The 22,542-nt window shown below is 44.7% G+C and overlaps 1 protein-coding gene across 6 annotated transcripts in view; it reads left to right on the top strand.

Moving 5' to 3' along the window:
• Positions 1-22,542, top strand: part of CCDC60 (coiled-coil domain containing 60) — a 271,219-nt gene that overhangs the window by 78,763 nt on the left and 169,914 nt on the right. For 3 of the 6 annotated variants that reach the window (XM_067700773.1, XM_067700780.1, XM_067700779.1), the window contains exon 1: positions 21,480-22,011. The exons of the other annotated variants lie outside the window; for them this stretch is intronic. In XM_067700773.1, coding sequence (XP_067556874.1) covers positions 21,922-22,011 — 90 coding nt within the window. In that variant the 5' untranslated portion in view covers positions 21,480-21,921. Of the gene's footprint in view, positions 1-21,479; positions 22,012-22,542 lie in introns of those variants that run through there. 6 annotated transcript variants of the gene reach the window in all.

The following is a 22,542-nucleotide window of genomic DNA, read 5'->3' on the forward strand; positions in this document are numbered from 1 at the left end:
AAAATATAAGCCACGTGGCACATGAGGGCAGAAATAACGTGACAAAACTTGCTCTTCTACTCAGTAACCTGAGTCTCAGTTTATTCATCTGTAAAATGGAGGTAAATTTGTTATTTTGTAGAGTTCGTTGTAAATATTAATGATAACGTGTGTTAAAAAGTAACTCAGCATATAGTAAGTGATTAGTAATTTAAAACTGTTACGAAGGGCTTATTTGGGGGTTATTTTGTCTGTGGGTTTATTCTACATAAGCAGGTGCTTCTCTAGGGATCTATATAATACACCTTTATCAAACACCTAAAATTCTACATCTCACTACGGTGAAAACACATTAGAAAACATAAGGTGCATTTGAAATAGAATATCTCCTTATATTTTCTAGTATTGAACTTGACCCCTTAGGCTCCCTTAGATTCAGCAGTCAGTGACAGATCTTGGACTTCTCCGTGCTGGGCAGAAAAATGTGGAGTGTTTTGTTCATATTTATTTTCCTTTTTTTCTATTCCACCACAAAGCCTTCCTCTGGCTGGAAAATTCACCAAGATCCCCACCACCACCCTCATCCCCAAAAGATCAGGAGGAAGTGAGATTTACCCCAGATGCAGTGGCAGAGCTGAGCTAATCGTTTCTTCTGTCTTTGGGAATTCGCTTGCCTGTTGACCCAGCTGCCCTACACATGCTCACAAAAACCTGCCAAACTTCATTAGCCATTTAGGCTTCTCTGGTGCTATTCTGAGTCCCTTATTTTCCAGCATTAATTTAAAGCAACATTTTCTCACCTCTGTCAGCATGCTTCCACAACTTAGAGGCTTACAAAAATGAATTGTAATGGATTTTGCCATAAATTGCCTAAAATCAAAATGTTTGGTTTCATCTCCTCTTTCATTTCCAAATGATTAGCAGCAGCTGCCTGTAGCACCTGTTGGGAGGACTCAGACCATCCCAGACTAAACAAAAAAACAAAACCAAAACAGAACACCACCAAAAAATCCCACCATAGCCTTATCAATTAATAGTTTCTGTTAATGAGTTACGGAAGTCTGCCTTGGGCATGAAATCAAGGGCTCGTGGCACATCTGACACCACAGACCTAAAAAAGCACTTTCTCCTTTGATGCCAAAGAAGCAAATTGGTGGGAATTCCCCGTGATACAGTGTGGCAATAATAACAGCTCTTATTTATGGAATGCCACTCTGAGTGAGGGGTTTTCCATACACAATACATCTTATAGAAACTCCCCACTTATCAGGACAGTTGTAGTTGCAAGTGTCAGACAACGAACTCACACTAGCTTAAGCAAAAAGGAAATCATGCAAAGGGAATTATTTGGATTCATGGAACTAAGAGAACTGAATTAATGCTTAGAATCACAGGAACCAACCTCCAAAACTGGCTCCAGAAACTTCCTCTCTCCATCTCTCATTTTTACTTATCTCTCTTTGTCTTTGCCTGTTCATCACATTTCCTCCTACTATAAACAGGCCTATTCCATGTGAAGAGAAACATGGTTGCCATTTCCCCAATGAATATAAAGTTCTACTTTCTTCCAACATGGGTATATCAGTCCCAGGGAAAAATTCTTATTGGACTGTTTGGGTCACATGACCATTCCTTGGACCAATCACTGTTGTCAGGTGATTTGACCAGAATTGGGTTATATTCCCATCCTTGAGGATAGACTAGAAGACAAGTTAAAAAGTTGAATAGGCTGATAAAACAGGGCCACTGTGAATAGTTGCGCAGGTTGCACACTATACAAGGGCACCAGCAGAAGGGCTAAAGAAGAAATAAAAGCCTCCCCTGTGCTCTGCTCAACAAGCCATGCACCCTGGCCCCAGAAACATCTGCTAGAAGAAGGAATGCCTTTTCCTAATTCAGACAAAGGTATCAAATAGGCCAGCAGCTGCCCTGAGCCAAACCAACAGTTACTGCTGCCCACTGCAAACTCTAGGAAGTAAATAATAGTGACCATTCATTTATAAGATGAGGAAACAAAGACCCATAGAAATAAAGTGACTTGCCCAAGTTTATACAGCAGAATACAGTAGAGTCAGGATTTGAATCCAGGTCTGTCTGGCTCCAAAGCCCATGTTTTCCCCATAAGAACCCATTCAGCCAACTGTGGGAAGAGTAGAGCTTACCAGTCTCCTAATACCATAAGGAAGAAGTGAGAAAAGTGGATTCTCTGTGCCTCTTCTCTCTGAAAACCCAGCTAACCCCCTGGGGGCAGACAATCTAAAGACGAAATCCAAGTCAAACCCAAGACAAGACACTGACAAACACCGTGTTTGCAAACAGCTTGAGAGTCATGGTGTTTCCCTTAAAAAGGCAATTTCTTGCTTGGAACAGTGAGAAATTAGATGCAATCTGTTTTGATTTCTTCTCAATTTAGGACACGCTTTAGTGACCAATCTGAAGACATGCCAGCATCCTTCTGTCTCGAGGATATGTCTCTGTTCATAAAGGAAACCTAAATCATCCCACAGGAAAAGCAGCCCAGGATGTATATGGCAAGCGTGCAGACAGGCTGAGCTGGCTCTTTCTAGTTATTATTAATGATAATAATAATTACCATTCCCTGGGCATTTACTACATGTCATGCCCGGGGCTTGAGACACCCATCACCACACAGCCCTATTAGAAAGTCAGGGCAGGAGGGTGTTTTAGCTACTCAGCATCTGAACACCCTTCCTGGTGGGGGAAAATCCCCCACTGGGAGATTCTTGGTGGGAGCTGGACCCCTCTCCCTCCACAGGACCAGAAGAGACCAGAGCTCCGTGAGCCCCCGATATCCTTCCTGAACATTGCCTTTTTGCTTAAATTAACCAAAGTCTGTTTCCGTTGTTTGCGTCCACGCACCCTGCTGCATAAAAGTGTCGTTACCCCCATCTTACAGATGGGACTCTGAGACTCAGAGAGAGTACAAGACTTGATTTAAAACATTTTAAAAGCTCTAGAGGGACAAAGCAGAGTTCCAGAAAGGCACTGGGGAGGCGTTATGCAGTCATCACAAGCGTAGCTTTGTAGTCTGATTGGCTTGGAGGTGAACGCCTGCTTCGTCATTCATAGCCAGGGGATCTCCGGCAAGTCACTTAACCTCTCTGTCTCCATGTCTTCCTCCAAAACTGCAGACAGTGATGCCAATAACATGGGATTCTTGAGAGCATTAAAAGAAAGCATGTGTGTACTGCTCTCAACCCAGCGTCCGGCACATAGAAAGCACTCAACCCATGGGAGCTAACGCATCTGTTATTACTTGTGTTCATTATCCCCTTTCTATCGTATTATGTTGTAAGTGGGCTTTCTCTTTATCTGACCATCTAGTAGGATTCTGTCTGCTTTATTTTGTCATCCTCCCACCCCTAGAGCCATGGCGGTAGGAAAGTGGAAGGTGGGCTGAGTAATAGTGCCGCCAGGGTGTCCGTGACTGGGGGTAGGGGTGGCATAACTTCTGAAACCAGCCACATTCACTCCGATTCTCTCCGTGTCTCAGGAGGACCCTGGCACAGACCAGCGGAGGCGCAGCCTGTGCTCACTGATCACACTAATGACGGCAGATTTCCGCCCCTTCGCCACTTGATCACCAGCTGCCCCAGGTTTTATCACCGGCTCCCAGGGCAGAGCAGGCCACCCCCTTTTTGTCTTACTCCGTGTCACCCAGAACAGAGCCAATTAAAGAACTCATTCATTTCTCCACCCTCCACCCCTTTAATTACAAACAGTGCTGAGGGTTGAATAACACAGAACAAAAGACGGATTTATTTACCCCAGGTCATAAACAAGATTATCAGAAGCCGGCATTCAGAATCCCTGAGCCCCTGGGAGAATTTTAATTTGCTGACCCCTACTGGAATCTTAGGCCTTTCCAATAATTATAAAACCCCAAGAGTTTTGCCTGCTTGAATGATTTGTTGGCACGCATACGCCACCCTGGCTCCTTGCTCTCATTGGCCAATTATAAGCATCTCTGTTGGGGATGTAAACCAGGCTCTTTTGAGACAACACAGGAAAACTGAAAGAAATTCTCTTTTCCTGGTGAAATGTTCTTATTGCAGGCCACCAGGAGTGACAGGTACGTCAGCAGGAGCAGGGAGAGGGCGAAATTACATTGGTTAGCATGTGTTTGGTTACAAATCATTTAACCTCACATCAAAATGGCATTAAGCCCAAAAGGGAATCTGTTGGCTCCTGGAACTCAAACACTGACCAAGGAAGCAATCTTCAGGCGCAGCTCAATGCGGGGGCTTTAAGTATGTCATCAGGCTTCGTCTCTCTCTATATCTCCCACCTGTCTTTCTCTGTGTTGGCGTCTCTCTCATGGGAAAGATGGTCCCTGTTGCTCCCAAGCTCCCAACCTATCAGCTCCTAGAAGAGAGTCTCACAGGGTCACCTGAACCAGTCACTGTGCCACTGGAGGATGAAATATACCCATTGGCTAGACCTGCGTCACATGCCTAAGCCTGTATCTGGAGTATGGGGCCAATCCTATCTGAACCATATGGACTGAGGCTGTCAGAGTGGTGAGTACTCCCCACCTTCCCCCCGAAAATTGGGGTGCCGTACCCAGAAAAAGGGAGATGGGTGCTGGGCAGATAAAAACAATGGCTATCCATCAGAGTACTCCTCTGGGGTTAGGATTGCAGAGCATACCACGGTCTTCCTGGGGCAACTTGAAAGTGGTCACTTTAGTGTCCGTTATGGGTTGTTGAATTGTGTCTAGGAAAAAAAAGGTACAATGACAATATTAAAAAGCTCCCAGATTCTGAGGACCTACAGTGTGACAATCTCCCTGCTCCATAGTTCTCCTACATCGTTGCCATTCCTGTCCTCAACCCACATCAGTATCCCCACTTTACAGATGTGAAAACAGAGGTTTTGGAGGGATTCATCACCTGGTCAAGGTGACATGGCTAATGAGTCAGAGCTGTGGTCCAAACCCGTGTCACCTGTCAGAACCCCAAACCCAGGCTTCTTCCCTTACAACAAAAGGCTGCTAGAACAGACTTCAGAATATTTCCAATTCAACTCCAAACTTTATCACAGGGATAAGGGGCCCCTTCCCTGCTGACTTGTGGTCAAGAATATTGTGGCCCTGTTGATCTTAAGGCATCAGAATCTCTGGTAGTACTTTTACTTTTAATCTGGTAATATTAAAAGTAGTACAAATAGTAATAACAGCAGCAGCATCGTTTGCTGAGGATGTGCTACGTGCCAGGCACCTTTTTAAGTGTTTGTCATGTCATCTTCACCACTGCTCTCTAAAGCAGGGACTGAGACCGTCCCCATTTCATAGGAGCAGAAACTGCACAGGTGTGGGCAAGACTTGCATTTGAATCCACGTTCAACTAATTCCAATGCCTCTTCTCTTTCCATGGGAGTTAAATGAACCGGCTTTCTCCCTGGCAACGTGTCCCTTCTTTCTGTGGATTTAGATGTTCTAAGCCTTTAAACTAGTGCAGGTTCTGGGGAGTTTGTGTGAGTTCTTGTTTGAGCAGCTGTTTGTAGGGGATGAGGTGCTGCGTGTCAACATGTAAAGATGTGCACGGAGGATGGATGGCGCTAAGACCTCACTTGCCCTCGCGTGGAGGGGAGGCACGGCAGAGGACTGGCCTGGCCATGGATGCCCTGCAAACTCAGGGTGTGCCGACGATGGGCAGCTGGGCCCGGATGTGTGAAGCGTGGTGGGGAATCGTTTGTGTCTGCTTGGCTGGGCCGTGGGGTGCCCAGGTACTTAGGGTGTGGCTGTGAGAGTGTTTCCAGGTGAGAGTAACATTTGAATCAGTGAGTCAAGAAGATCAGCCTCCCCAGTGTGGGTGGGCCTCATCCTATCTGCTGGAGGCCTCAGGAGTAGAAAAGGCTGAGTAGAAAGAAGGACTCTCTTTATCCCTCTCTCTGTCTCTCCCTGACTCTCCTGGAGCTGGGACATCAGTTTTCTGCCTTCAGACTTGGACTCAGACTGGAACTTAGAGCATTGGCTCTTCCGGACCTGAGGCCTTCAGGCTGGCTCTTCTGGGTACGTTCTCCTCAGCCTCCATGTCACGTGAGCCAATCCTTTATAAGAAATCTCTGCACGTATAGATAGATGTATGTACACATACGGCCATCCCTCAGTATCCGCAGGGGATTGGTTCCAGGACCCGCTGTGGATACCGAAATATGCAGATGCTTAAGCCCCGTAGTCAGCGCTCTGTATCCATGGTTCCACGTCTGCAGATTCAATCAACCACTGATTATGTAGTACTGTATGTATTTATTGGAAACAATCTGCATATAAGCGGACCCGTGCAGCTCAAATCCATGTTGTTCAAGGGTCAACTGTGTATATCCTATAGATTCTGTTTCTCTGGGGGACTCTGACTAATACAGAGGACCACAGGGCATACATCATCTCCCTGATGATTCAGGCCAGATTGTTCCTAAAGGTAGTGGAAATTCTCACTGCCCATCGCCCTGGAATGAGGTCAGACAATGAGGATGCGGAGAGGTGGGTCTTAGGCCGGGCGGTAGGTGTGAACCCCAAGGCAGGCAATGCCCTGAGCACCGGGTGCACTGACACAGTGTGGGGGGTGGAGTCCGCAAGCGTCCAGCGAGTCGGGGCTCTGGTCTCTGAGCACGTTCCCTCCAGTCGCAGTTAGAAGCCGACACTTCACTTCCGCTCCCCTCCCACCGCCCTGGAACACTGTCAAGTCAGCATAAAAGTTGCAGCCTGTTCTTCGCTGCCACCGTGGGCAGCAAGGTCTGTCCCGTTCTTGAGGGGAGGTGCGCAGGGCAGAGCGGCAGCTGGAGGCTGAAGGAGGGCAGCTAAAGCAGGAGCAGTGTCTCGTGGGAAACGTGAAGCAGTGGTCCAGAGAACCGCGGCTGGCCGCAGGGACAAGCAAGATGAATTTGTGAAACATGCATGCGCTCCCCGGTGGGGGAAGCCTGGCTTTACAAATGAAAAGAAAAAGAGGAAGAGAAACACACACACACACACACACACACACACACACACACACACACACACACACACAGAAAGAAAGAAAGGAAGAAAGGGAAAGTGGGAGGGGGAGAATCTTCTAGAAAGTGAGTGGGATGGAAGCTTGAGCCTCATAATGAAGATCTTAAAAGGAAATGCAGCACCACAGACTGGTAAACTCTGGGGTCTACTCGTGAATGAATGAATTTTTTTTAATGTGTGCCCAGGTGCTGGACTGAGCCCTTCCCATGGCTCATTTAATTCACTCCTCAAAATAGCACCAAGGTCAGTATGATTATCTTACTTTATAGATGATGATATTGAGGCCCAGAGAGGTTTACTAAATTACTCAAGGTCACACAGCTAGGAGCTAGTACAGTCAAGAACTGAATCTAATTCTGTCAGACTCCAAATCAGGGACTCTTAACTGCTACACTCAAGATTCTTAACATGTGATCTGCAGAACAACATACCCGAAAGATCTCTGTTTAAAAGGGGGAGGGAGAGGGAAGGAGGGCAGGAAATTTGACCAAATAAAATTGGAAAATGTAACTTATTATCACCCACTTGGAAAGTCACACAGTGCAGCAGCAAGCTGAGAGGCTGCGAGGGGCTGTTCTGGTTAGCTACTGCTGTGTAACAAACCAGTATGTAATAGTTAATTTATGTGTCAACTTGGCTAGACCATGGTACCCAGATATTCGGTCAAACACTAGTCTAGGTGATGCTGTGAAGGTATTTTTTTAGATGAGATTAATGTTTATATCAGTAGACTTTCAGTGAAGCAGATTACCCTCTATAATGTGGGTGGGCCTCATCTAATCCGTTGAAGGCCTCAAGAGAAAAAAAGACTGATGTCCCCTGAGAAAGAGGAAGTTCTGCCTACAGCTGCCTTTGGACTTGAGAGATGGAGATAGAGGTGGAAGTGGTTTTGTTTCTCTGGGGGATGCTGATAACACAGCCTAAACTTAGTGGCTTAAAGCAAGAAACATTTTTTATGTTCACTGATTCTATGGCTCAGATTCCAGACAGGGCACAGCCAGAACTACCTGTCCTTCTTCCACGAGGGCTGGGACTTTACCTCAGAAGCCTCTACCAGCTGGGACTAGAACAGCTGGGGCTGGAGTGTGCAGTTCCCAGATAGCTTTTTCACTTACCTGTCTGGCGTCTCAACAGGATAACTTTTGGAGTGGGCTCAGCTGGGAATGCTGGCCAGAGAGTATCCACGTGCTTCTCAGAGGGCTGGCCTCAGGGTATTCAAACTTCTTAGGTACAGCCCAGTGTTCCAGCAAACGAGGTGGAAGTGGCATGGCCTTTTATGATCCACCCTCGGAAGTCACATAGCATTTCCACCATACTCTGTCTCAGACTCCAGGGGAGAGAACAGAGGCCCCACGTCTCAACGGGAGGAGTGTGAGAGATTTTTCCGCGAGGCTGTGACATCACCATAGAGGCCCTAAAGTAATCTGTTTAAATTTGCTAAATTCAGCTTTTCTCAAGATTCCACTTAGCCGTTGTTATGGGTTGAACTGTGTCCCCCGCCCCACTACAAAATTCAGATGTTGAAATCTTAACCCCCAGTATCTCAGAATGTGACCTCATTTGAAAACAGGGTCTAGCAGATGTAATTAAAGATGAGGTCATACTGGGTGGGCCCTAATCCAATGTAATTGTATCCTTATAAAAAGGTGAATTTGGGGCACAGACACAGACATGCACATGGAGAGAATGCCGTGAGGGGATAAAGACAGAGGTCGGGGTTATACATTTACAAGCCAGGGAACATTAAGGATTGCCCTAAAAACACCAGATGCTAGGATAGAGAGGCCTGGAACAGATTCTCACAGGCTTCAGAAGGAATTAACTCTGCTGACACCTTGATCTTGGACTTCTAGCCTCCAGAACTGTAAAACAAGAAATTGCTGCTGTTGAAAGCCCCCAGTATTGCTGTACTTTGTTACAGCAATAAAGTAATACAGATACAAACTCCATTCATTCATTCACTCTCTCATGCAACCAAATTCAAAGCCCTTCACAGCATGGCCCCTGCTGATAGCCACTCCCTTCCCTCCCCTTCCCTTTCATTCCCTGAAATGAAAAATTTTGTGAAGATTGAGTAAAATAATATATGCAAAATACCTGGTAATAGGAAGTACGTTATAAATATCTATCCCCTTTCTTTAGCCATTTATCTTCTCTTGGTCGTTCCTGCTTATTCCACTGACCCTACCCAGTTGGTTTGCTTTTCTTGTTGGGCCCTGCATCTTTTTTAAAAAATTATTATTCTTATTTTTAAATTTGGCTGCACCGGCTCTTAGATGCGGTATGTGGGATCTTTAGTTGTGGCATGTGGGCTCTAATTCCCTGACCAGGGATTGAACCCGGGCCCCCTGCATTGGGAGCATGGAGTCTTAGCCACTGGACCACCAGGGAAGTCCCAGGCCCTGCATCTTAAGCCTCCTTTTCAGACACCTGGGTTCCCAGTCTCCTAAAGAGGTTGGAGCCTGACTCCTCCATTCCCATACAAGCTCTTCCTTCCAAGTCCATGCAGAGCGCCCAGGCAGCCCCAAGGTCAAGCAAGGGGCTCATAAGGGTAAGAGCTGCCAGGGGAACAAGGCTTTTGGACATTTCTAGTTTTGATGTAAGCAGCATATAAGAGGGAATTCTGCTTGAGTCATGTGGAGACAACATTGCTGAGCCATGGCAGGAGACTGTGCTCAGTGTAGGCTCGAATAAAAATTAGCTGTGTGACTTTGGGCAGGTCTCAGAACCTCTCTGGGCCTCAGTTTTCCCATTTATGCAATCCACATCTCCTCAGGGATCCTCTTTCCTTTAAAAGCTAGACAAGATTGGTATGGATACCTTTTGTACAAATTGTAGAAAAATGTCATGCCCTCCCCAAGGTTTCTGTGAAATACCAGGAATACTTTCCTTTTGTTCTTAGTTTTATTTAGGGCTCATCTTGATGTGCTGCTCAGGGAGTCCATTTCTACACTGGGGCAAACAGATGCGGAATTCAGCTCCTTACTCTCCACTAAGCAAACTGCTCCCGTGAGGCACTGTGTCAATGAGCATGTATTCAATATATTACGTTTGCTTCCCACCATTGATTCTCCCACTGTGAACCCAATTTTCTGGAAACCACTCCTTACCCACCTCAAACCAAGAAGTTGTGAATGTGACACCATCTCTAGATCCAAGGGTGAGCATGTGATCCAACCCTGGCCACTCAGAGCATTCCATCCCTCTGGCCACAATGATTGGTTCAAAGATGGTCAAATGGTCCCAGTCCATACAATAAGAATTAGCCCTGGGTCTTTTTAGAGAAAACTATTGGGAGTCAATACCTGGGAGTGAACCAAGAGAAAAAGAAAAGATATAAAAAGATACCAAACGTCAGTGACATGACTTAAGGCCCTGAATCCAGCCCTGCCTGGTGTATTCAATTTCATAAGCGAATAAACACTCCTAGCTTATTTTTTCTTAATCCAATTTGAGTTGTATTTCTATCACTTGGTGGAAAGAGACCCGAGTAATATTAAGCCTTACTGAACACTTGAGAGAGTAGATGAGGTTACAGCACAGCAGTGCAAATAACAGAAATTCGGTGTTTGATATTCTTGTTTCTAAAAGTCCTCTGTTTTTTTAACTCAGCTTCTACACTCTCTGACATGTGGCTCGATGTTCTCCATCCCAAATTTGTTTATTTCTTGCAGAAAGTGGTTCAGCTGCTCCTTTTACAGCAGCTTCCCCTCTACAAGCAGTTACAAAGGTATTTCCGTAAACAAAGAAAATTTCCTGAGGGAAATTCTTGTACCAGCTATGGGGAAAGTAAAAATTTCACTCCTCTGCTTATAAAAAGAAGAGGCTGGACAAGATCTCCTCTATGATCCCACACAACTTGTAAACTCTGGAGTTCAAAATACAGAAAAGCCATTGAAATTGTGACGTAGGAGAATGCTTTTCAAAATGCAAGTCACAACCCACTAGTAGGTCTTGAAATCAATTTACTGGGTCATAACGAGCATTTTTTAAAAATGAAAGAGAATAAAATGGAAAATAACAGAGTACGTCATACATAATAGTGGTGAGTAGTGGTTCATGAAACTTTTATCTCAATTATATATGTACTGTACATACACTGTACTGGATCACAGTTTAAAATGTATTTCTCATTGTGGTACCGAAAGTATGTAAGCTAATAGTGTAACTCAGTACTCACTGACAGGGAAAGATGTCAGTACGTTTTTTAAAAATTAGTATATTTAATGTGATCTGATTTTTGACAAAAAAGAAGGGACAAGATATAGATGTATCTGGGGAAAATATGGAATTGTATATACTAAAAGACTAAATAATAATCCCCGGCTAGGGGAACTATGGTAGTTTTTCTCCACATGTATACTCTTTTTTATCTTATGAACAAAATTAATTCTCAGTTTTTTCCTTTTTTATCCATGGAGGGACCTAGAGAATATTATACTTAGCTAAGTAAGTCAGATAGACAAAGACAAATACTACATAATGTCACTTATGTGTGGATCTAAAAAATAATACAAATGAATCTATATATAAAATGTGTATACTTTTTAGCATCTAATTATAAACATACCTATGTTACTTCTACAGTCAAAAATTTCTTAAAGCCTATTTTTATTTTGAAAAGTAAGTACACTTCTAAAACCCTTCTCAAAAGAATATCTGGAAGAAATATACCAAATAATATTAGCACTTTTATTTTTGTTAATTCTTCGTGTTTTGTAGTTTTCCCACAACCAACAAGTGTTATTGTAAAGGTAAGAGGAAAAAGGTTTGTTTTAATTCCGTGATTGTTCAGTGGGAGAAGAAAGTTTGCAAACAAAATTCAGAAAATCAGAAAACATAGTTAGGGGCAGGGCAGAGAGGGGATGGCTTGGGGTTGGCAGATACGCAAATCCTTTGAATGGATTTTCCACTTCAGTGAGTTCCTTTTTTTCTTTTAGCTACTGTCTGATAAAGGTATATGTTAGAATACAGCTATTATATATTCCAAGTGTCATATTCCTCAACACCTGTGTGAAAGAGCATAGTTTATTGAGAAAGAAGTGTCACTGAAGCTAAGAGAAAGAAAGACAGTTTCTACCAAAGTGCCAGAAGTCGGGAGACTGCAAGACAAGGAACAGTTGTGCACTTCTGAGGCTGTCCTTGAGCAGAATGCAGACAGCAGCAGAGGACAAAGCCAGAGAGAGAAGGCAGAGAAAGTCTCTTCAAGGAAGATGTTATCAGGAAATTGAAAACTGGGCCACCCCACCCAGACTGTCTAAACAGTGACGGCTGGAAGAAGGTAAGAGCAGGAAAATTGCCTCCCAAATGGTTAGATGAATTGTGAGTTCAAAATTATAAGTTATCAAAAGAAATTACAGGGAAAACATAGAGAGAGGTGTAAGCGAGGAAGGAGGGAAAGAGATAGAGGAAACAATAGTAGTAAACTAAATTCTTAGCTGTCACTTTTCAGAAAAGCAGGGGGGAAATGCAGCACGGGCGAAGAGATGCATTTGGGGTCAGATACACAAAAATATGGGCATTTCAACTTCATCTTGGTAATGATCAATCTAGCAGCCTCGTGTAGCATGCCAGGCCCCCGGAGGAAGAAACTGTTGTCCCAAGCTTTGCCTGGAATAGGAAGCCATTTGTCCTTCCCTCTTCTTTTCAGGGGATTACACTTTTCTCTGTTTCTGTGTGCCCGCTGGGGAAGGGAACTGACATTTACTTTTACTTGTGCATGGGGTAGGAAAAATTCAAACAGTGAAAAACCCTGTCCAGTGTAAAGTAAGTTATGCGTCTTCTGCTTACCCCTCCAGATCCACTTCTATGGTACCAACAGGCTCTCATGCCCTCTGGCTTCTAGGGGGGTTGAGCCCATGGGCGGCACTGGCAGGAGATCAGAGGAAAGTAGCAGCGTGTGTTTAGGGCACCTTTCCTGCAAGGTTGCCTCAGACTGCTTGTGTGCCTCAACTACAGGTCATTACTGCTCTCAAGGAAGCCCTCCCAATGTGATCTCTCTCCTTCAAGGAGCTGGTAACCATTCCTTCCCCTTGTCCCTTAGAAATGGCCACAGTTTCATTGATCCTAGCTCTTGGTTCCTGCACTTGCTCCTATGTTCCATGACACCTACACCTGTGTAAATGGTCCCTTTGTAAATAAACTGTCTCCATATCACCTTGAGTCTGCCATGTGTGTCCTGCTGGGCTGTGACTCACGCACCCTCCCACACCGAATCCCTCCCACATGCTATTGTTCCCCCACTTCAAGGTGACCCCTGGTACAATTTCTTGTGTATCATTCCAATCTCTCTCTCTTTCTAATAAAAAGGTAACATACGATATACTCGTTTTCCTCCCCTTAAAAAAAAAAAAAAACTTAATACAACTTGAAGATTGTGAATAATGTTTTCTATTTGCACAACTTCTGCCCAATCCATGTTCCACTCTTTTCCACAGTACTCTGTCCTTCTGGAAGCTGACCTATATGAATTGCACAAGTGGGCCCCTTGTCCTGTAGCATCCAGCTGGGTCTTGCCAGTTGGAGTCCGTCTGTAGATTGGAGGCACCTACAGCAGATAAGAAGGCAGGAGGAAGGCATCCTCTCTGCGCCCTGTGTGCCAGCTTGCTATGGTTGGTTGCTTCCCCCTTCAGAAGGCTACAGCTTTGTTGCTGGATAGCCGTCTTCTGCAGATTCTTCTCATTCTGCTCACTGCTCCCTCCCTTTGTCCCTTCAGGTCTAGAGTTGGTAACAGCTCCCCACTGTTGCCAGCTCTGAATGACTGCACAATCCCCTGTCGGTTTCTGCTAACTTTGCCTACACCTTTGGCAGTAGCCCCTTAATTAAACTCTCCTCTGTTATCCCCCTTTGACTGCGTCACCTCTGTCTTCCTGGGACCCTAACTAACATCTGGATCATCTCATAGAAATACATATAGCATGACCTCTTTTTTTTTTTTACCAACTGATCAATATTCCATTGTAAGAATGTAACATATTTTATTTAACCAATTTCCTATTAATAGATATTTGAGTTGAAACTAACATTTATGTACAACCTACTATGTGCCTGGAATATTTTTACATAAAATATCTCATTTGGTCCTCATATCCACCCTATAAGTATTACCGTTACTTATGTGTAGAGGAAACTGGGGTTTGTAGAGGTGATGACAGGACTCCAGGTGACATAGATAGTAAATGTAGACATAGGATTTGAAACTAGCTCTGACTCCAAAGCCCATAGCATGTTGGATGCTGGTGTGACTCTTAAGATCTGCCCTCAATAACAAGTGTTGAAGGGACTTCCATGGTGGTCAAGTGGTTAAGACTCCATGCTTCCAATGTAGGGGGTGCAGGTTCAATCTCTGGCCGGGGAACTAAGATCCCACATGCTGCATGGCACAGCAAAAAAAACAAAACAAAAAACACACACAAGTGTTGAAAATTTGTTTTATTGTTGAAATTTTAATGTATTTTAAAATAAACTTATTTATTGAAGTATAGCGTACATACAGAAAAATACAGAATTCATAATGTACAGCATTGAAGTGAACATAATCAGAGAATCACCACCCTGATCAACAGGTAGAATATTATCAACAGCACAGAGCCTCCCTGGGTCTCACTCCCAGTCACCATTCCCCGCTCCTCTCCAAAGATAATCTCTATGCTCTTCTGTCTGATATGTTAAATCTATCTGTTGAGTACTTAACTTCAGCTATTGCACTATACAGTCCTATACTTTTTGGCTAAGATGGAGTTACAGGAGTCGAATGCACCCTTCTGCCTGAAGACACTAAAAAAGTCAGACAATAAATATAAACCAAGGGTTTTAAGACGTTAGACATCAGGCAATAAAGGATAGTAATCTCTGAGAGACCGGAAACGGAAAACAAGGTGAGTCCTGTAGTTGCCTGGGTTTGCTGACTGGTGAGGGTTTCCAAAGTGCAGCCCAGGGAAACAGAATGGCAGTCACTACACGGAGGAGATAAAGCTGGGAGTCCAGGGAGGCTGAGGCTGTATTCAGGGGAAAATGGGATTATTGCCCAGGCACGGGTGATAAGCTCATTCCTGTGACCCTAACAAGAATCCTGTGATCAGAGCAGGGCAGGACCGTTCCCCACTGGAAGTGTGCATTCTCGACGGGCAAAAGTGGCACGTGTCTACTACGTGAGGTCTTGGTTATGTGTCCTGGCACTAGGCCCTCATAATGAGGTGTGGATGGTCAGCTAATGTTGATCTCAGGTCTCTGCAATCAACAAAACATCATCCTGTTCGAATGAAACTACCCGATTGTACATCCAGGACAGGAACAGACTGGTCCCTGTCCAAGAATAAGGAATTGGTTGGACAAACTCTTGGACGGCCACACGCTGGAGCTCTATTTTAGCAAGCACTCATTTAAAGAAACATGTTTTAAAAAACACATCTGTAGACATGGGAGGATGTTGATATTTTATTATGTTTGCAAAGGCAGCTTACAAACAGGATGTATGGCAGGGGTTCCTACCCCTACCTATGTGTTAGAATCACCTGGGAACTTTATTTGTATTTAACTGAAAATTCAGTGATGCCTAGTATTTAATTGTAAGTTACTGAGTCCGCAGAGCTGTGCAGTCTTCTTCTACCATTTGCAACCTTTAGTAAAATGCTACTATACTGCAGGTTTAGGAAAGTAGCATTTTGAGGGTATAAATAAACTGGGGCCAACAGGGAAATGAAGCTGAAGCAAAATGGGTGGTGTATTTGTTTCCTGGAGCTGCTGTAACAAATTACCATGCAATGGGTGAATTAAAACAATAAAACAGGGCTTCCCTGGTGGCGCAGTGGTTGAGAGTCCGCCTGTCGATGCAGGGGACACAGGTTCGTGCCCCAGTCTGGGAGGATCCCACATGCCACAGAGCGGCTGGGCCCATGAGCCATGGCCGCTGGGCCTGCGCATCCGGAGCCTGTGCTCTGCAACGGGAGAGGCCGCAACAGTGAGAGGCCCGCGTACCGCAAAAAAACCAAACCAAACCAAAACAAAAAAACAATAAAGCAACAGAAATTTATTCTCTCACAGTTCTGGAACTAGAAGTATAAAATCAAGACATTGGCAAAGACGTGCTCCCTCTGAAGGCTCGAGGGGAAGATCTTTCCTTGCCTCTCTGGATATTGCTGGCAGTGCACAGCCTTCCTTGGCTTGTAGACACGTCACCCCATTCTCTGCCTCTGTTGTCACCTGGCCTTCTGTCACTGAGTCCAAGCTTGTTCTGCTCAGCACACAACAGGCCAGTAAGTTGGGAGATGAGGTGTCGGGGCGAGGAATAGTGACTTAATTTGGAAAGCCGGGGGTCTGAGAAGATGGCGGACTAATGTCCTAGAGAACCGTCTTTCCAGGCTCTGGATGCTAGTCTCTTTTATAGAACAAAGAGGGGGGAGGTGAGAAGGTAAAGTGAAAAGGACATAAATGGTTGCATCTGTCTCCTGCTTTGTGCCAGATGCAGGAGGGGATGTGTTAATTTCTTCTTCCCTGCAGCCATTCACAGGTGGGCTGGGTCAGGTGGTTTCCTGTGAGCTGAACAAAGATATTTTAGTTTTACAATGAGGCATGTGGGCAGGGTTCTCCGAGATGGGCCATTATGTTACTTTAGTGATTAACTTGTAGCAAGAGAAATAGAATACAAAGGTTGAAGTAAAAGAAACAGATCTAATATGGAGTCAGATTTGTTGTTCCCTATTACAATTCTCCTTGTGTGTCTTCTGTCTCTATGTCCAAACTTTACTCTTCTTGTAAGAAAGGATTAGGGCCCACCCTAATCCAGTATGACCTCTTTGTAACTTGATTATTTCTGCAAAGACTCTTATTCCAAACAAGGTCACACTCACAGGCACCCAGGGTTTAGGACTTGAATACATCTCATGGGTGTGGAGGACGCCCAGTTCTACCCATACAGGTAGGAAGCAGGGTGGAGTGCATGCTGAACAGGAAATTGTGAGCTACTTGGAAATCTTGGGACTACCTGGCAGGGGAGTGTTTTCCTACCTGGGATGGGGGTGGGTGGATGTTGGAGATGTCCTTTCTTTTTTTTTTTTTTTGGTGTTTTTTTTCTTCTTCTTATTATTGAAGTGTAGTCGATGTACAATGTTAAGTTAATTTCAGGTGTATAGCAAAGTGATTCATATATTTGTGTACATGTATATATACACATATATATACATATTCTTTTTCAGATTCTTTTCCCATGTAGGTTATTATAAAATATTGAGTATATTTCCCTATGCTATACAGTAGGTCTTTGTTGTTTATCTATTTTATATATAGTAGTGTGTATATGCTACTCCCAAATTCTAATTTATCCCTCTCCCCACGCCCATGGAGATGTCTTATGTGGATATTAAAGGAAAGGTTTCCCCCAGAAGGCTAGAGAAATTAAAACCTTCCAGGTGGCTTGGAAATCCCTTGTTTTGGCGGGCCTTGCAGAGATAACCCTAGGTTGTCCTGCTGTGTGAACGAACACACACACACACACACACACACACACACACACACACACACACACACACACACACACACACCTTGAAGCATGAAGCCATTGCGGCAGAGTGCTGAAATAGGCTGCTGAATTTGGAATCATAAAACCTGGATTCTCAGGCAACCTACACCACTAACAAAGTGCTAGATCCCAAGAGCTTCAATTTCTATCTTGGTAAAATGGGATTCATAATCCGCTTATTCCGATCTGTCCTGCAGCCCAGCAGGTGGTGTGCTGAAGAGTGTAGGAATGGAAAGCTTTATCTATGGAGGTAGCTTCCACCACATCCTAGATCTCCAGTGGGGGAAATTCACGAAGAATATTCCTACAGACCATACCACATCCCCTGTTGCTGGGTCTGGTGGACCAAATTAAAGAGAAAGGGGAGGAAAGAGAGGTTAACGTTGCATTTTCTTCTCTCTGTTTACAAAGATTCAAATTCACCACCCTCCCCCTGGGGTGTAATTTGGAGAATAGGGTAGGGATGGGGTGGGGCCATAGAGCCCCCAAGGGGCCATGTAGCAGGCAGTCATCCTTCTTTAACCTAATGAGGTATAGGAAGCGGGGACGTAGTGCAAATAGACATTATCCAGCGATATCTCATCCTGGCAGCAATTCACCAATAGATTGCCAGCTACCAGGTGTCACAGGAGCCCCAAGTTTTACTTTTTCCCTGGGCCCCATAATTTGTAAATCCAGTGCTGACATTTCAGTAAAAATATCCAGAAGGAGTCCTCTGGGTGCTAAATGCAACACAGACAAGTATATTAAAAATATTCAGAAAGTGATGACTTTTCGAATAGGTTTTTAATGCCAGACGTTTGTAGTAGTGACTGAAATTCAGGTGTTCAGCAGATTTGGAGATTTTACTTCGGCTACCCCAGCTGGCATCCGACACAATCCAAAATTTTTCTTCTACTTGATACATCCATTTTTAATCCCTTCACATGCCTTTCTTTTTGGTGAATTGGGAGGAGAGAACACCCGTCGCTTCATGTCTTTCAGTTCCTATTTTGCATAAATCAACCAGGAATTAAGATTTAAACAATCACTTCATATCTGAGTTGTCAAATATTTCCCTGTTGGGGGATATATTTGCATATCTGAAAACACATTGGCCTCTGCGTGTTTAAAGGATACAGAGAATATCCAGAAACTTCTAGAGATGTATCCATGAGAGCAGAGGTAAGGAGGTGATTATGGGGCAAGGGGACCCAAGAAGGTAGCAAGTCCAGGTCACGAGATGAGGAAGAGGGAAGATTTCCAGACGTGACTTAGTCTGACCTCCTGGTTATCCCAGCCAACATTGACCTAGCTTGGGTTCCCCAGAAGCAGATCTCGGAACAAGAATTTGGGTATATTTGGGAGGCCATCCAGGCAGCACCAGAAGGGGAGTGGGAAAGTGCAACAGGAAAAGGGAAGAAGCTAATGCTGGGTGCTTGGTGAGCAGGCAACTGCTACAGGCAATGGGGCTGCCCCAAGGCAGTCCTGAAGGGGACCTCTGGGGGACTATAGAACATGCTCCAGAGACGTCCTACCTTAGGGGCCAGGAGGCAAGGTATTAACAAACTCCCATTAGATGTTATTTTTATGTCTACTCATGTGGTTGTTAACTTCTTGCATAAAAAGTTTGCTCAGCTCGAAGAAAACAGGCCTGTAGCCCTGTGATTCCCAAACTGTGCACCGAGGCACCCCAGGGTGCCACAGAAAATTCACAGGAGAAGATAGGAAGATTTTACAGTTTTGAGGGAAACACGGCAACATCTATCCAACACTGTGTGAGCTTTTAGTTTGAGGCAGCTCAGTGTTATAGGTTGATTTGTGTCTCCCCACAAATTCATATGTTGAAGTCTTAACCCCCAGGACCTTAGAATGTGACCTTATTGGGTTGAATAACTCTAGTGCTGGGGAGCTCATTCTCTCTCTATGGAACATACCCATTCACGAACCTAAAAGGGAACTACTAATAGCATGCCTTGAGCCCTTGCTGGATACTAGGTTCTATACATTCATCATTTCACTTAGTCCTCCCAACTGTACAAAGTGGGCATCACCATTACTATTTATATGTAGTACATGATGAAATTGAGGCTTGCAGAGGTGAAATGACTTGACCAAGATCTCATTACCAGTAAATGACACAGCCAGGATTTGAAAACAGGTCTTTTCTATTCTAGAGCCCTTTCTATTTCCAGTTCTTGCATGGCTCTGACAGGTGGGTGTTAATAACAAAAGAAAAAAGAGCTAACATTAATTGTGCACTTCCTTTTTGCTAGGTGTTGTTCTTCACATGAATTACCCATTTGGTTTCATCATAGACCTATGAGATGATCATCGAGGCTGCTCCCTGGCCAAGCCAGTCAGACTCCAGAACTCACGCCTTTTAAACCAGTGTTCTGCCGTGTATTTCCTCATATTGAGCCGAAACCTTCTTCCTATTCTTTGGGCTCAGACAAAACTAATGAGCTTTTCTTTGCCAAGCCTGTCCCTCAAAGCCGTATGAAGACAGCCCTTTGTTCTGCTTGGGGCTGAACATTTCTCATTCTATCTTGTTTTTCTCATCCCCTCTCATCCCCAGCCCCATCTTCTGAACACAATTCAGTTTATCTGCATCCTTCTGAAAGTGCTTGCTGATGGCTTAATGCTGCCCACAAAGGAAGCAGGAAGACCCAAACTTCCTGTAAAAAGAAAGGTCAGACTCAGTCTTCGCACAATGGCAGGAAAATAACGACTTCTAAGCATCAGCATCTGGAGCTGTGTGGCTGGGCCTTTTGTATTCTCTGGAGGGTCATCTTGCAGCAAGGCCTTCTAAAGAGAAGGTGAGGTCATTGTGTGGTGACATCATAATCCTCAGCAGCTCAAGGGTTAGAAATAAGAGTCAGATTGAACCAGTGTGAAATAATGCCAAGGATAAAGTGTGTAAATCAGAACACGTGCAATCAATCTGCAAGCTGGACCCGACCCCGTAGGGCTACTGGAAGGATTAAATGAGTTAATGTAAAGTGCTCAGTAGAGCACCTGGCACAGAGCGTGTGCTCAATAAATATTAGTATTAATATCTGGTGTGAAATGAACACTGCACTGCAAAAATGACTAATTCTTCCTGGGAATGTGGTGTCAGGACGTAATAACAGTTGCCACTTAACTAGGACTCCTCACGTGCTCAGCCTTTACATAATGATCTGTTTTAATCCTTGACACCTGTGGTAAAGTTATTTTTCCCCATTTGAAAGAAGTGGAAGCCAGGCTTCAGCCACATTAGGCATCTTATCCAGGGTCATGAGGCTTATTGATTAAGAGGTTGGATTTTAGAATCAAACAGGTCTGGCTTTGAATTCCAGTTCACACACTTTCTGTGTGACCTTAAAGATGTCAATCTCTTTGTGCCTCAGTTTCCTAGTCTGTAAAAGAGGGTAAGGAAGTACCTTCCTTAATGACATGCTGTGAGGACTGAGTTAATGTATGTAAAACACTTAGCACAGTACCTAGCACATTCCAAGCACTTAATTGTCATGCACACATAGACGTATGTATGTATACATTTGTGTGTGTATGTATATGTGTGTGTGTGTGGGTGTGTATATGAGGGATTTGAAGGATGAATAGGTGTGTGTGTCAGGTGGATAAAGAAGAGAAATTTCAGGTTAAAGTGATTGCAGGGCTGAAGGCCCACATTGATCTACCCACCCCAAGGCACAAGAAATCACTGGCGGGCTATGGCAGGACAGGGTAGTTTGGAAGGAAGGAGTCGCTTGTAGTTAGACGGAGACAAAGGGTCAAGGTCCTCAGGCCTGAGAGGAGAAACCAGAGTTTGGAGAAAGTGGCTCCCCCGGCCAGCCGCCCGCTCCCAGCCACGGACCCAACGGCTTGGGAGAGTTCGCGACCCCGCCCCCACCAAACCCAGCCAATGAGGAAGCCCTCCACGGGGCGTGGCGTTGCCAGGCGACCGAGTGGGCCCCCGGCTTTGCAGTTAGCCGCGGCTTTCGCTCCCACTCCGCGGGCGCTCAGCCTCAGGATGGGTGTCTGCGGGCCTCTCCGTAGGCCCCCCTCAGACTTTGTCAGTGGAGTTTTATTTTTTTAGTTCATATTTTATTTTTGTTTCTAGAAGACAAAGATATCCCCTTCCCAAGCGGGGAAAAACTCATGAAAGTTTGTGACTGTCTAAAAAGTAAGTCCAGGCTTGCCTGATTTCACCCTGCCGGGACTTCCTTATTCTGTTGGTGGGGAGCCCAGAAGACTTGCTTTCCCGTTCCTCCCCAGCCAGAAACCTGTCTGGAGTCTGTGTCTTTAGCACCTGCGAGTCGGGGAGAAATTGCTGGAGCCCCTGACACCAGTGACTGCTGAGGTAGAAGATTCTGGAAGAAAACACACAGACACACACACACACATCTTCCCTGGGGGACACAGGGAAGCCTGAAGGATTTCCAAGATGACCAAGGTACCAGCCACCAAGAAGATACAGAGTTCCCCTGCCTCAGGGGCCCTCTGGCCCTTTTATGCCTCAGATCATCTAACGCAGGTGAGTCTCCCCTCTCTCGTGAAAGCAGTCGTGTTTTCAAGACGAAAAATAGGAATTAGCCTCCAGACCAACAAGGGACAGGGGAGAAAGAAGAATCACAGTGTAATTAAATTGTTGGGAAACATCCCCGTTGCTATCAGTGGTTGGTTACTCGTGAAGACTGAAAACGCCAGCCAGAACGGGGAGCTGGGCCATCCTATTAGCCAGTAATTCCAAAGTGATGGAATAAATCGGCAGTGACACTGTAGAACATCAGGAAGAAATTAAGATGAATTGTAGGTTTGCCATCGAAGAAATTATTTTCGGAGATCCGCTGGGCTTAGGGTATGTGCACATCCTTTCTCTTTGTAGAGACTACGGTGTCAGACTTTGGGGTTTGAAGCCTGACTTTGCGTCTCAGCAGCTATTGAGATTAGATAAATTGTTTAGCATCTCTGAGCCTTTATTTGCTCGTGTCTGCAAAATGAGAACAGGAACACCAACTAGGCAGAAACAGTGTGAGGAGTAAGATACGGAAATTGTTCATGGAGA

The sequence above is a fragment of the Pseudorca crassidens genome, chromosome 12 (genome assembly GCF_039906515.1).
Source record: "Pseudorca crassidens isolate mPseCra1 chromosome 12, mPseCra1.hap1, whole genome shotgun sequence".
In the NCBI taxonomy this organism is placed as follows: domain Eukaryota; kingdom Metazoa; phylum Chordata; class Mammalia; order Artiodactyla; family Delphinidae; genus Pseudorca; species Pseudorca crassidens.